This window comes from Charadrius vociferus, unplaced genomic scaffold (assembly GCF_000708025.1).
Source record: "Charadrius vociferus isolate BGI_N301 unplaced genomic scaffold, ASM70802v2 scaffold213, whole genome shotgun sequence".
NCBI classification, from domain to species: Eukaryota; Metazoa; Chordata; class Aves; order Charadriiformes; family Charadriidae; genus Charadrius; species Charadrius vociferus.
Window position 1 is genome coordinate 1,422,715 of NW_009647828.1, and position 14,105 is coordinate 1,436,819.

At 42.6% G+C, this 14,105-nt stretch overlaps 1 protein-coding gene across 1 annotated transcript in view; it reads left to right on the plus strand.

Moving 5' to 3' along the window:
- PANK2 (pantothenate kinase 2) overlaps positions 1–13,833 on the plus strand; it is a 17,937-nt gene extending 4,104 nt beyond the window's left edge. The window contains exons 2-7 of the mRNA XM_009882550.1: positions 8,055–8,407; positions 9,449–9,702; positions 10,742–10,918; positions 11,168–11,291; positions 13,162–13,287; positions 13,748–13,833. Of these exons, the coding sequence (XP_009880852.1) occupies positions 8,055–8,407; positions 9,449–9,702; positions 10,742–10,918; positions 11,168–11,291; positions 13,162–13,287; positions 13,748–13,798 (1,085 nt within the window). The 3' untranslated portion in view covers positions 13,799–13,833. The remainder of the gene's footprint in view (positions 1–8,054; positions 8,408–9,448; positions 9,703–10,741; positions 10,919–11,167; positions 11,292–13,161; positions 13,288–13,747) is intronic.
- Positions 13,834–14,105: the final 272 nt, after the last annotated feature.

The following is a 14,105-nucleotide window of genomic DNA, read 5'->3' on the forward strand; positions in this document are numbered from 1 at the left end:
GACATATGTGGAGCTATCCATTAGGTGATTATACTGTTCTGTCTTGCTTGAGGGCAGTTTCTGTTTCTTGTATGGAAAATTTAGTTTAAAGTTGGGCATTGATGTTCTGGTTTGCTGCAGTAAAGTTAAATGCAGAGACTGGCGTGGGATACTTTTAGGAAAATAGGTGTTCTGGCAGCTTCCAAGACAAGATTTGGATCCAGTCTGGAAGGTCAGCGTAGTATGATTCGGGTTTACAGCGTAGCCTGTGTTTCCTAAGTGATTTTTGTGATAATTGGAAGAGAAATGTGCTTGAACGAGTATATCCCTTAATAGGGACAATGTCTGATGTCAGAGTAAATTACATTTTGAAGTTAAAATGCTCAATCCCACACTACGGAAGATTCAAGCAAGCCTAAATGAACGCAAACCGCTTAATGGGCGTATGATCAAAAATGTCCTACTTTAGCTCCCACTTGTCTGCTGCTGGTATGTGGCAGACAAGCTTGGTGACCTTGAGGCTTGTCTTGCTGCCTGGGCTGGCAGATGCCCTGGCAGATGAGCCCTGCTTCCCCAGGAATGAAAGGATTTCAGCGGGCTGCAGTTCAAGCTTGTGATCTTTCTTCCTCCATAGTCATCTGTCTGTACCAGTAATGTGCAGCGAGGACTGTTTCACTGCAGAGATCAGGGAAGGTCTGAGACCGAGGGGAATTAGATTGGATATATCTGAAATAACCTGACCTGCAACAGTACAATCAACATCCGAGCTGTGTGCTTTCCTGCACCTTGGGCTATTAAATGTGTTCTTGGTGCCCTTCAAGGAACTAAAGAGCTTTATCGCAGGCGCTGTGATTTTCAGTGTGCCACAGGCAAAAGGAGAAGAAGTCAAGGACGCTGTTGCTCTCATACGGGAGTGAGAAGTGTCCTTGAAAACGTTGTGAAGCAGGGATTTGTTGAAGTTCCTAGCTGCTTTGGAGTGTTAATGTTGCTGGGATGTGAAGAGGAACTTGACAGGCTTATTAGTACTGGCAGAAATGATAGTACAGAAAAAGCTTTATCAGCTCCAGAGACAATACAGAAGAATTCCTTTCTGGTAATGAATTACTGGTACCATTATTGAAATCTACACTTAAAAACTGGACTGGAAATACCCCAGATGAGTAAAGAAGATATTTACATTTACTTTAACGTAGTTGTGGGATACCAAATGGCTTGCTGTGGGTAGGTTTAAGTGCCAGACATAAGACCAATGATGACCAGATCATAATGAGCAGCGGGATATTTTGTTGTAATGGATATTCCTTATGATAAGAGAAATAGGTCAGTGATGCAGTTCATCAGCTTCCCCCCTTTTCGCCTTCCCTCACTCGCTCCTAGCTCTCCTGTGCTGCTGTACTGCTCTTCTCCTTCCTGAAAACCTGCTTTTCTTGGCAGAGATGAGTTTAGGTTATTTCCCTGGGTAACAAAGTATGCTTCTCCTTTCTGTAGCCTGTTAGTTCTCTTAAAAAAAAAAAAAAAAAAAGCTTTTTTGATGTTTTTGCTAGGCATCATCCATAATGTTTTACTGTTTGACAAAAGGAAGGGAAGGGGAAGTAAGTTAGTTAGTTGCATAAAGTGTATTGGTATTGTAGGGTATTCATGAATTCCAAAATAAAGCCTATAACTAAAATGTCAAGAAGAACACCCTGCAAGTAGTTTCTCAAAATGTATGCATGTGTGGTTTTTAAAAAAAAGCACATCCTCATCCATACTGTAGTCCTTTCAACTGATCCCTCTTTTTTTTTTTTTTTTTGTATTTTAAGTTTTAGTGTCTTCTATCAGAATCATGGAAAGACGTAATGTACACATTGCTTTAAATTCTCAATATACACAGTATCCAAGTAGAGGTACAAATAAAAGACTGTTTTGGCAGCTCCTTTGCAGTAGAAAATTTAAGCTTTGATTTTTTTTTTTTAAATACCTTTTTATGTTCCGGAATTGTGTATGAAATGTGAATTCCTAGCAGAGTCTATTTTTAGAGATGGGAGGATATGTAGACTTAGTGTCGCTTTATATTAAATTATGATTTTTTTTTTTTCCCCAGCTGTAAAATTTAACACTATTAAAATATAACGTTGACTATTTTAGAGTAAGCGTAGAGATGCTGTCATAGGCTCAACTAAATCGTCAGTCTTCATTGCTCCTCTGCAGGCAGATCTTTTTAGCATCTGGTATAATTGGCTCCTAACTTAAGGATCAGTCTGAAATACAACTTGAGCTGCTTGTCGTATGAAGAAAATCCACCATGGAGATCTTTAATTATATCGCCTCTTTCATCGTGACACTTCTGCAGCTTTCAAAATAAGTCCGTTGAGTTTCTTTTATTTATATACTATCCACTTTTATGAAGTAATTTACATAACAAATAAAAGAATTCTGTTTTTCTTGCCCCAAAGAGCTTACAGTCTAACTCTAAAAGGGATTTGAAGATGAAGGGAGGGTGGCAGCGCTCTTGCTGTAGGAACACATAGTGTCCTTGAGCTTTTCTGTGTGTGAGGTTATTTACTGCTAGCTGTAAGCCCTTAACTTTGTTTGCAGGCTGCTCTTTTGTTTGTTGTTGCGTATCCATAGATTTGTCCATTAGAAGAAGTTTTATTTTTAAGGCAAAGAGCTGTATTTAAATTGTGTGTTTGAAAATGTATGTATAGAGCTGCTTTTTAAAAGCACGAGAAATGCTACAAGAAAACAATACTTTGTCAGGCCAAACGATGAAGAATTTTTTTATTGGAAAAAAAATGCTTTAAGATGCTTTATAGCTGCTGTTGCAGTATGTTTCATTAGGGAAGCAAGTGAAAATAAGGTTCATTGTTTTGTGCCTGATCTGCTGAGTGGTGCCACAGTCTTGCCAGTTCCTTAAGTCACTTTCTTTGTACTCCTGCTGCTTTTCACACTGAATACTGTTGGATTTATTTTTTTGTCTTACACAATGTTTGAGAGCGGGGTTCGTGGCTGTCATCGTGCTAACAAAGTAATATATAGTGTTTCTTTAGGGAAAAAGAGGGTTTTGAATGGAGCGCGGTTCTGGCTTTGAGAAGAGGATTTCCTGCCTTTCTTGTGAATGTCCAAATACCCAGGGAGAGACTAAACACTTCCTGGAAGGTCATAGAATCATAGCACGGTTTGGGTTGGAAGGGACCTTTAGAGGTCATCTAGTCCAACCCCCTGCAATGAGCAGGGACATCTTCAACTAGATCGTGTTGCTCAGAGCCCCGTCCAACCTGACCTTGAATGTTTTTAGGGATGGGGCATCTACCACCTCTCTGGGCAACCTGTGCCAGTGTTTCACCACCCTCATTGTAAAAAATTTTTTCCTTTTATCTAGTCTAAATCTACCCTCTTTCAGTTTAAAACCATTACCCCTTGTCCTGTTGCAACAAGCCCTACCAAAATGTCTGTCCCCAGCCCCAGGTGCTGAGCAAGAGGAGAGTGTAGAGGTTCACACTGTGATGCTCTTCAGGTGCTCTGCCTCTGGGTTTCTCATCCTGCTCATCATTCCCTGGCTGGTGAGCGCTTGGAAAGGACAGACACGCGAGGCTCCTTCCCAGCACGGAGGGCTCCAAGTAGCGGGGAGGTGGTGAAGAGAGGCAGCGTTTGCATTTTCTGCCTTGGCCATTAAAGCTGGTGTCTTCTTGCACTGGTTATTTCAGCAGAACCTTCTGACTGAGAAAAATCAGCCTCTGGGCTGCCCAAAGGCTCCTGGATGCCACCAGTTCTCACGCTGCTCTAGATCTGCCGTCTTCTGCAGCAGCTCTCGGGGAAAAAAAATGCTTCAGAGGCTTAAAATGGAGAGATCTTTGGATGGCTTTCAGCTGCATGGTAGATGCTGGGAAAAATCAGTGTTTTAAGAGAAATCTCAGTAGCAGATGGTGATGGCATTCATCCAAGAGAGCTTCCTCCTTCCTCCCTTTGAAGGCACGGATTTTTCTAGTTCTCAGATATGGAAGAGCTGTTGCTGCCCTGCATGTTCATGTTGGCTGACTTCCTGTAAGCGTACAAAAAAAAGCATTCCTCCATGTTGTTGAAATAATGTCCTCCTCTTTTTTGTGTGTGCCACACCCCTTTCCTACAAAAATGGGTTTATAGGGGAAGTTTTTCCCATGTCCCAATTTGAGTGCTCTGTGCAGGTTTTACTGCATAGAAAATCCTTTACAGTACGTTGTTAAAGAAGTACTTAATTTTGAGCTAGCACAGTTCTTCCTTGGATTCTTAACCTGTGGCTGGGAGGTATATAATGAGAGATCCATAATTAAGAATCATTTGGTTTAAGTTAATTACTTTAATAGGCTATCTTTTAGAATTTGTCCCTGGTGAGTTACTGAAGGTGTAGCTGAGCTGTTGGCAGATTGAGAACACCAGCTGCTCCGTGCAGAGGCTTCCCACAGCTGGTGCTGCACAGATGTGTGAAGCCAGCTCCGAGCTGAGGCTGTGTCCCAGTGTGGATGGTTGGATGCTCTTCTCGGGGCCAGCTGGGATTTAGCAGGGTCAGTGGTGAGTGAGAACTAGTAAACCCTGAGCCCAACCTGACTGCAGTTTACACCAAGCTGTGCGGCCATGGATAACTGGCGTGGTTTAACCCCACGCTTGATGTTCTGCTAGTTCAGTGGCAGCTATAACAACACCTGAATAAGAAGTAAATTTATAGATATGAAAAAGAGAAGGTCTTGAGGGCACCAAGAGTGAGCCGGGATGAAGTTTCTAAGGAGCTGCTATCTTTTTTTTGTCACTAGGAAAGCTTCCTAAACTGATGGACCGAGTTGGTGATTCTTATGCCCTAAAACCTGGAAGGTTTGTGTCTCTGAATGTAGGAGTTTGGTGGGTGAACTTCATGGCCAACTTTAAAATGAACTAGTGTTATTCTACTGAACAAGTGCATGTACCACCAGCTGAGTGGCTGCTCTGAAGTGGAAGCCCGTTAGCTTGTGATGAAGCAGCCCGTATGGCATTTTCAGTTATGTGGCTTCAGCAAGGCACCGTGCCTTAGTGTTTGGATGCTTTTCTGCTGCATCCCAACAAGGGCATCTCTAAGACCCCAGCCTGTGCTCTCTCTGTTCTTAACCTTGCATAGCCTGGCAAAGTGAGTTAGGGAAAGGATTGCTATCTCTAAATACAAGGGTGGGAATGCTTAAAAAAAAGTGTAGGCTTCATCATGCAGAAAAAAATTTGCATGTCCTGACAGGAACAAATATATTCCAGAAATCAGAAAGGAGGTTTCCCTGCACGAGGACAGGAGCTTTGTGGAACCAATTCCATTGTCAGAGCAAAGATGGTAAAGCAGCCGAGTGCTTTTAAGAGTGGGAAATTTGTGAAAAGGGAGTCCAAGATGTTAGCGACCACAACAGACAGGAGAAGACTTGGCTGAGTAACATGGGAAGCCTCTTCCTCTTCCTTTTCTTCTGTAGACCTTGCTAGTTTTACAACAGAGTTTAAGCAGTATTGAATAGTACAGCGCGTGTGGGGGAACTGGTTTTAGTGATCCTATACATGAACTGGGTATTTAATAGAGTGGTGTTTACCAGTTCCAGTCCCCAGCGGGACTGGAGCAGCAGCAGAAGACTGGTTTAGCTGCCAGTGCCCTGTTTTTACCTGTGTGACATTCATGGTATTTGTATTGCTGCTTCTCTCAATAGCAGGGCATGATCCTTGTTCAAAGCTGTGGTAGTTAGTTGGTAAGTCTAGGACTTTGATTTAAAGAAAAGACAAAACACTTCAAGGGAGTCCTATTCTGCCATTAATATGGGGACTGCTGACTTACAGATGTATATGCCATATTGGAGATGGCTTTAATATTGCATCAGGTGGGCCTGCGTACAGGTTTTTAGGTTTAAGGTGTCAGGGTGAGCAGGTGAGTGAAGCAAGCAGACACTTGGTGTTTGCTGCCCTGATGCCTGCCATGCAGAGTAGAGCATCGATGTCCCTGTTGACGTGGTCGTGGTCTCTGTCATGTCTTTTTGCCAGCTGAGCTGCTGTTGCCACAGTCCTCCACGACAAGGGGCTTTCTTTTAGGCGTGCAAACCTCCTGAAGTTTGTCCTCCCTTTCCCTTCACTTATGCTCTGGGGTCTTGGACTCTCCTTCCCATGAGGGTGTTCCTCCTGGTCTGGTGTCCCTGGGGATATGGTTCTCCTGACGTTATGCGATGAGGCCCAGTTAGCCAACATTCCTCTCTTGAGAAGTAACTTAACTGTTTAATTTAGCTATAGTAAGGTTTTTATGAGGGAGTCTTGAAGTAAGACGCATATGCCAAGTGAAGCTTGGGGTCGACTTTCCATCCTGAAATCCCGATAGAGTTTGCAATTCTGAATTCTGGAGTACAGAATGAGAAATTGTCATGAAAAAAAGTCCTTGAATTGCTCCTGCTTTCTCTCTTCATTGGACTGTGATTCAGATTTCTCTCTCTCCCATTCATGAGCAGTTATTTTTATGTCTGTTCTTGTTTGAAGTAAATGCATTAGAAATAGAAGATGATTGAGATGTAGATGTGCCTCCTAAAATAGAGCTTGCATCTTCTTTCAAGATTTCTTTTGGTGATGTTTGGGGGTGGCCTCTATGTAACTATATAAAAATAACTCGGTGATTTAAAAATAACGTGGGTAACGGATGGTTCTAGCAGCTCCTGGGGAACTGTGATGCTCTAAAAGGGCCTGTTTTACCTCTGCTCTGTACAGCAGCCAAGTTAACCTGCCAAGGAGAAAATACATCGTCTTCAAACATGCTTGCCTGCCGGGTTTGTGGCTTTTTAAAGATCATTTGGTCTGGGAGTGAGTTCCCCTTGTACCCCTGAGTTGTTTTCTTTGCTGTTCAGCTTTCTTAAGTGCTGCCTCTGGGTATTTAGGTATTGCTCTCTGCTTAGTGCTCCTGCAGTTCGAGTGGCGGGACCTCGGCGTGCAACTCCTGCGCTGCCTGGACGAAGGGACAAGGAACATGCTCTTGCTTGGGCAGTTCTCTTTTCTGGGGGTGGCTGGTGCTTCCCCAAGTTTAACCAGAAGGACACTCGCTTTCAAATGGCGGTAGGAACGAGGGCTTCTTTGTGTTGCATGCTTATCTGTCTGCAGATAAGCAAACATATTTTGCAAAAATAACGGTAGCATGTTATCATTCCTGTCTGTGACGTGTAAGAATTTTATTAAAACCTGGGATCCTTCTTCCCAGAGGAACGTTAGTAACATCTATGCTGCATTCAGGTTTATTTTCTAAGCGTTTATTTTTTTCCTTTTGGAAAAAACGTAAGGGTTGAATCCTGCTGCTGTAAGCCATAACATGTGGCTACATTTTTCTCTTTGCTCTGGAGCCCGTGTATCTTGTTAGCTCTAGCCTATCCTTTAGCTCATTAATAGTAATATTAATCTGTTCCAGCTCTCGGCTCTAATCGCAGATTCCATCTGATCAGGGTTTTCTCTTGATCTTTTCCAAGAAGCTCATTATCTAATACAGCTGTAAATGTTGCTGGGCCTGACACTAATGCATATTTTGTACCATGGGGGAATTTGACTAATAAAATAATCCAATTAGACATTTGTTTTTGTCTCCCTGGGGCATCTTAGATTACTTGTCTACCTCAGTTATGTGTTGTAATTAGTTAACGTTTGTACATCCCTTTGATGTGAAAGCACTGGTATTATCCTTGGCTCTGGCTCAGAACTTTATAAAAGAAATAGCTGGGGATTAAAATTGCAGCAGTATCTAGCTGATGTATGGATACTGTCAGACCTGCGCTGTGTGTGCCTTCAGTGGTGATGGTGCTGTGTGTATTTTGAGGATTGCATACCAAATGTTGGGAGCTCCTGAACACGACGTATCTCAGAACAGGAGTGAAGTCCACGTACAGAGGAGTCTCAGCCACACTTGTCAAAACAGATGAGACTGCTAACATTTACTCTTGCGTTTTCCACTTTAGAAATGAATAGATCAAACAAGCCTGCATCTCAGAGTCCCTAGAGAATTGCCTGAATTAATTCAGTTTATAAGTATTTTGCTGGTAGTATGACAGTCTCATACCCTGTTTCTTTTTCTTTCTCTTTTTTTTTCCTCCTCTCTTTAGTCTTTCCTTGGTTTGGCTTGGATATCGGAGGGACCTTGGTCAAACTTGTTTATTTTGAACCAAAGGACATCACTGCTGAAGAAGAAGAGGAAGAAGTGGAAAATCTCAAAAGCATCCGCAAATACCTGACATCAAACGTAGCCTATGGATCTACAGGCATTCGGGATGTGCACCTTGAACTAAAGGACCTTACCCTGTGTGGACGTAAAGGCAATCTGCACTTTATACGCTTTCCTACTCATGACATGCCTGCTTTTATTCAAATGGGAAGCGAAAAACACTTCTCAAGCCTCCATACTACCTTATGTGCCACGGGAGGTGGAGCGTACAAATTTGAGCAGGACTTTCTCACAGTATGCATTTTTGGCTTCTATACAATTAGGATCTGTTAGTGAAATTTTCTTAAGGCTGAAAACTAGAAACCTTTCTCTGCAGACTCTAAAACTTCTTTAAGTCTTAGCTTTAGAAGAGTGTACCTAACTCAAATTAAACTTGGTTCAGGAAACAGCATGTGGAGTCAAGTTCGCATCTCCAAATTAGGATACTTTCTTTCCTGAAAGTGCATGTAACATCCCTGTAACTCTAAAATTATTCTCTAACTTCCATGGCGTGTGCTCTTACAAGACTTTCTCTGTATTAGTAGTCTCTGGTTATGCTGATCTCAGTCGTGTGGGTTTCTTTCTCATTGCTGTCTTTCACATGCTTAATATTTGTTTTATTGTTCCTTTGCTCATGTGGTTTCATTTCTAACACGCATGTGAGTGAGCTGATTGAGGTTCAGTCAAATTTGGTGGTGAATTAACTGAAAGGAGGTTAGTAGCTGGAATTTGACATTGTGTGGCTTCATTGTAAGTTTGAGTCTTGTTCATAGGTGAAAAACATGTGTGATAAATACTTTGTTTAACCAGGGCTTGAAAAAATGAACCAAACATGGAGGCTTTTTGCCCAGTCGAGGCAGTGACAATTTCATAACTTCCTCTGTTTTCTGGGTGGTTTTTTGGCTGGGTTGGTTTTTTGTTGTGGGTTTTTTTTCGGTCCAACAGTTAAGTCCCTTCTCATTTTTCTTTGTTTTTCATGCTAATGCCTCAGAGTCAGGGCCTAAATCAGACCCTTGGAAGTTGATGGGATTCCCTTGGCATCCATCTGTGGATCCAGTTGTTTGATTCCCCCCCTCTTGCATGTCTACACACTTTAGGGCTGGAGTAGTTAGCAGTCCATGTGCATGGAGAAAGATGAAGCCCTCCTGTGGTCTGTACTTCTCTCAGCCACCACGGGGAGTAATGGAGCTAGCTGAATTTAGCCTGCAGTGAATGCATTTTTCTAGCCTTGAGCATAAACATTAGATCCCTAGCTACTTGTTGAATATTCTTCTTTTTCTTTTTTTTTCCTGACAGATGGGTGACCTTCAGCTTTGTAAGCTAGATGAACTCGATTGCCTTATTAAAGGAGTTTTGTACATTGATTCAGTTGGATTCAATGGACATTCAGAGTGCTACTATTTTGAAAACCCGACGGATGCTGAAAGATGTCAGAAGCTCCCATTCAACCTGGAGAATCCGTATCCTCTCCTCTTGGTGAACATTGGCTCAGGGGTCAGCATTTTGGCTGTGTATTCAAAAGAAAACTATAAACGGGTAACGGGTACCAGGTGAGTGCCGGGAGGAGGTAAATTCACTTTGCGTTTTGTTTTAGAATCTGGAATGTGTTTCTTCATTGTAGATGACATTTTCAGGGGCAAGCTGGTGAGTTGAATGACTGAGCTCTTGCTTTTACTGCAGTCCTTCATCTCTGCCAACAGGGATCCTTCCTGAAAGAGAAAATCTGAATTTCATGTTTTGGTTTCCTTACTGCAACCAGTTTATTTAATTCCTGCAGCAGGGCAACTGAAAACACAGCTTCTAAACTGTTCTATTTGCCATCAGAGAGAGATCCTGTAGTTTGGGATCATTTCAAGTATACTCATCAGGATCATCTGAACAACTGTTAGCTTTGATCCTAGTGGTAGAGATTTGCATCCTGACTTCCAAAAGTTACCTTATTTTGGTGGAAGGGATGCTGGCACAGTAGTAATTCCCCAGACAGTTGCTGGACTGCTGCAGCTACCCTTCTTGAAGATGCGACTCTTGTTGCCAGACAAAGCCAAAGAGCTCTGTGGCTTTAAGCTTTCCTACATTTCCTGAAAGTTAGCAATAATAATAAACACCACACCCCCCGCCCCCCAAGAACAAACCTTACTCTTACTATACATCATTATTGGCATGTGTGCACAGTAAAGTGAACAGGGATGAAGTTTTTTCCTCTAAATTTTGAACAGCTGTGCCCTAATACTCCAGTTATCCCTCAGGACTAATCTTTATTTTAAGATTGACTTCTCTGACTGCTGGGAGGAAGGTGGATATTGTAAAATAAGAAAATTAATTTGTCATTTAGAAACATGCCCTCTGCAGAAGACTGTGAGGGTGTGGGATTCCTTACAGGCTGTAAGTTATTTGAAAGTAAGAGATTTCAAGAAAACTGCTGCTTTTCCAAGATTGCTCTCACTGGAAGGAGAAGAAGCTGAAGGAATGGGGCAACCTGAGCTAACTGAGCATAGCTGAGTAATCCAAGCTTTCAGTGGAACGAGCCATTTTCTTTCTCTGTCTCTTTAGAAGCAAGACAGGTGACTTTAATTTTGCTTTATGTTGCAGCCTTGGAGGGGGAACCTTTTTCGGTCTCTGCTGTCTTCTTACCGGTTGCTCCACCTTTGAAGAGGCCCTAGAGATGGCTTCCCATGGAGACAGTACCAAAGTGGACAAACTAGTGCGGGACATTTATGGAGGAGACTACGAGCGATTCGGATTGCCAGGCTGGGCTGTAGCATCCAGGTAATGACTTGGCTGATTTTTATATTCATGGGAAATTCTGCAAGGATAGAAAACTGGATTTACGTCTCTTAGGAGAGCTACCGTTCCTTTTGTTGTTCTGTTTTACCAGATCTAAATTACTGATAGCAATGCTTTTTAAAGTTAGAAAGAAATACTTGAAGATTAATCACTTCCGTTAAATTAGCAGTTCCCATTTTCTCCTGGAATTCTGATGCAAATGAACCTTTAACCCGAAAACTGTCTTTACAGCTTTGGAAACATGATGAGCAAGGAGAAGCGGGAATCTGTCAGCAAAGAGGACCTCGCGAAGGCTACTTTAATAACCATCACTAATAACATTGGCTCCATAGCACGGATGTGTGCACTTAATGAGGTATTAAGGGGAAGTCTCTTTCATTGCTTCCTGTCTGAAGCATCACGTGTGTGCTGCTGTCACGCAAAATCTCTCGTTCCCTGCATACACTTCTGTAGATGCGCGTTTATACTCGTCTTTTTGGATGGTCAGTAAGTTGTAATCTGCTCGTTTTGGTTTCTTCAGTAGATTTTGTCCTTGCTCGTTTGTGTAGTTTTGAGCCAGATCATTGAGCTGTGAATGAATTAGGAATTGGCTGTTGGTCTCATTAGGTCTTCTGCTTGGTCAGGAGTTGAACAGCTTGTCTGCGGTGGTTTGAGGAACAGAAGGTGTATGATCAACTACAGCTCTTGGAACCGCTGAGAGAGAAGGAAAGGTGGGGTGGAGGGGCGTGGAGGCTGGATGCCTTTCCTCTGTTGTTTTTACAAGTTGCTCTCGATGTCTTGGTCAGACCCCACCACTTCCACGGCCGTTCCTGTATCTTTGTGCTTTCAGCTTCTTTACAGTGCTGCCTTGTTGCATTCATGTCAAGCAGCATTGTACAGGGCTATGAAAGAGCAGAGACATGCTCTCCACTCCATTCTGAGCCTGTTCCTGTGGGATGAGCTAACGGGGTGAGGCATCCTCCTGACTCCTGTTGCTGTTGGCAAATGCTCACTCTTTACCTTCATTTACTGCTGAAACTAAGCAAGACATACTATAAACAGTCTTGCCCACCATACATCTGCTGAGTCTCCTTACTCTAGAGTACACAGCTGAACGCAGAGAAGATGCTGAGTAGTTAGGGGAAAGCGTTAATGAATGTGGGGACGGAAGGGAAATCCATAGAAGGATGCGAGTGAAGTAGCAGATAGGACTTGATCCTGATTCCTCAGTAAGAGGAAGAACTGAAAATTAGTTTCTTGTTGGAGAACAAGAAAGCTTCAGACTTCATCACTTGGCTCAGGAGAACTATTTTGAGATTGAAAAGTTGGGCTGGAAGTCTGATTTAAATCCAAAACATCACTACTTGGTTGGTCTTTTCCTTTCAGAATTATGTTAGTTACGGGTTTCTAAATTCCCTCCCCCCCCGATTTACAGCAGAGAGCCATTCAGCTTTTTTAATGATGCCTCAAAGGCCGGAGTTCGGGGGGAGAGAGGGGAGATGGCACTTGATGATCAGTGCTCCTAGCCAGTATAAGGATCTCATAGCAAAAAATCAGATTGCCAAGTTAGAAAGGCTGTAGTTATACCTGTGTTATACGGGTAGTCTGGAAGAGTCTGAAGAAGAGCCTGTGTCTTAACGTGACCTGGCTGGTATGGCTTTCTGATAGAACTGTGGATGTTTATAATGTTATGCAGATCCTGCCTCATGCTTTCAGCATTTACTTGGTTCTTTTTTGTGTGTGTGTTTGGGTGTAGCCTCTGGCCCCTCCCGATGCAGTTCCTCACCATCTCAACGCCTTGCTCTTTTGAACTGCCTCTTGCTGCTTCCAGACCCCAAGCCGACTCGGTGTCATCTCTTGCTTGCAGATCGACTCTGATTGGTCCAGTTTTAAAATTCCAAATTCAGAAAGCTGCAAATGCATTGTAACTCTTCTCTCTGCAGCTCCCATCCCCATTTACCAAGGTAGTTATGCTCCTTAACTGACAGAACAGCTATTTGGGATGATGAAGTTTCTCTGGACCTGGTTGCTTTAACGTTGACTGGTGATTTCCCTCTGCTTTCAGCTGGTTGTTTTTCATCAAGTCTCACTGGAAAGTGTATTTGAAGAGCTGTGTGTGGCATTTTTAAAAGGCACTATAAGTGTAACTTTTTTCTTCTTGCTCTAAGGTGGGGGTTTCATCATTGCAGATGGAAAATGGAATTCAGCCTTTAATGTTCCGTTTATTTTTCTCTTATTACTTGCAGAACATCAATCGAGTGGTGTTTGTTGGCAATTTCCTTCGGATCAATACAATCTCAATGAGGCTTCTGGCATATGCTTTGGACTACTGGTCGAAGGGACAGTTAAAAGCACTTTTCTTGGAACATGAGGTGAAATTACTTTTTAAATTTACTTTCTCGTGCCAAAATTCAAATCCTTCGTGAAACAGCCGTGTGGGGTCTGTAGCTGTTGGTGATACACGCTCTGCAGCAGGTTCCCAGTGCTTTGTTACTGCAGCCACAGTTACTGCCATGCCCAGTGTAGGGTCAGAAAAAACATGTATATTGTTCCAGTAGCTAATACCAGAATTGTCTACTACCAATTTCATCTTGCTTGTGAACTTTTCTTTTAAGACCATTGACAGTGTAGATGATTCAGTGCAGCTCTGCTTTGCGATACAATGATTATAGTTAGAATCTATTTTGTAATGTACCTAACTATAGTTACTTCTTTCCACTCTCCTTTATAAGTTGTTAAAATTACACCGTACGTGTAGTGTTATTGGTTTTGTCTCAGGTGTGTGGCCACGTTTGAGTTTTTGATAGATACTCCTGTCTGTTTGCTCTTCAGGGTTATTTCGGTGCAGTCGGTGCTCTTCTGGAACTCCTGGATTCAGCCTGACTCCGTGCAGGTCCTGCACATTGGACCTACGAAGTCAGGGCGCTTCCTGGGTCGCTAAGCCCACCTTGCGCTTCAAAGCATCTGTTCAGTGACTGTTAAGCTAATTGTGCGTGACCTAATGAGAAAAGGAAAGGACTGTTTGGTTTCAACTGTTTACAGACAGAAATACATCTTCAATTATAACACAGGTTTGTTCAAAAGGAGCATATATGCAAATACGCTGACTGAAGGTGGCGGTTTTATCTGGAACATCTCTGGGGCATTTAGTTGCTGACACCAAATAGCCCTTTTTATGTAGTCTTCTACG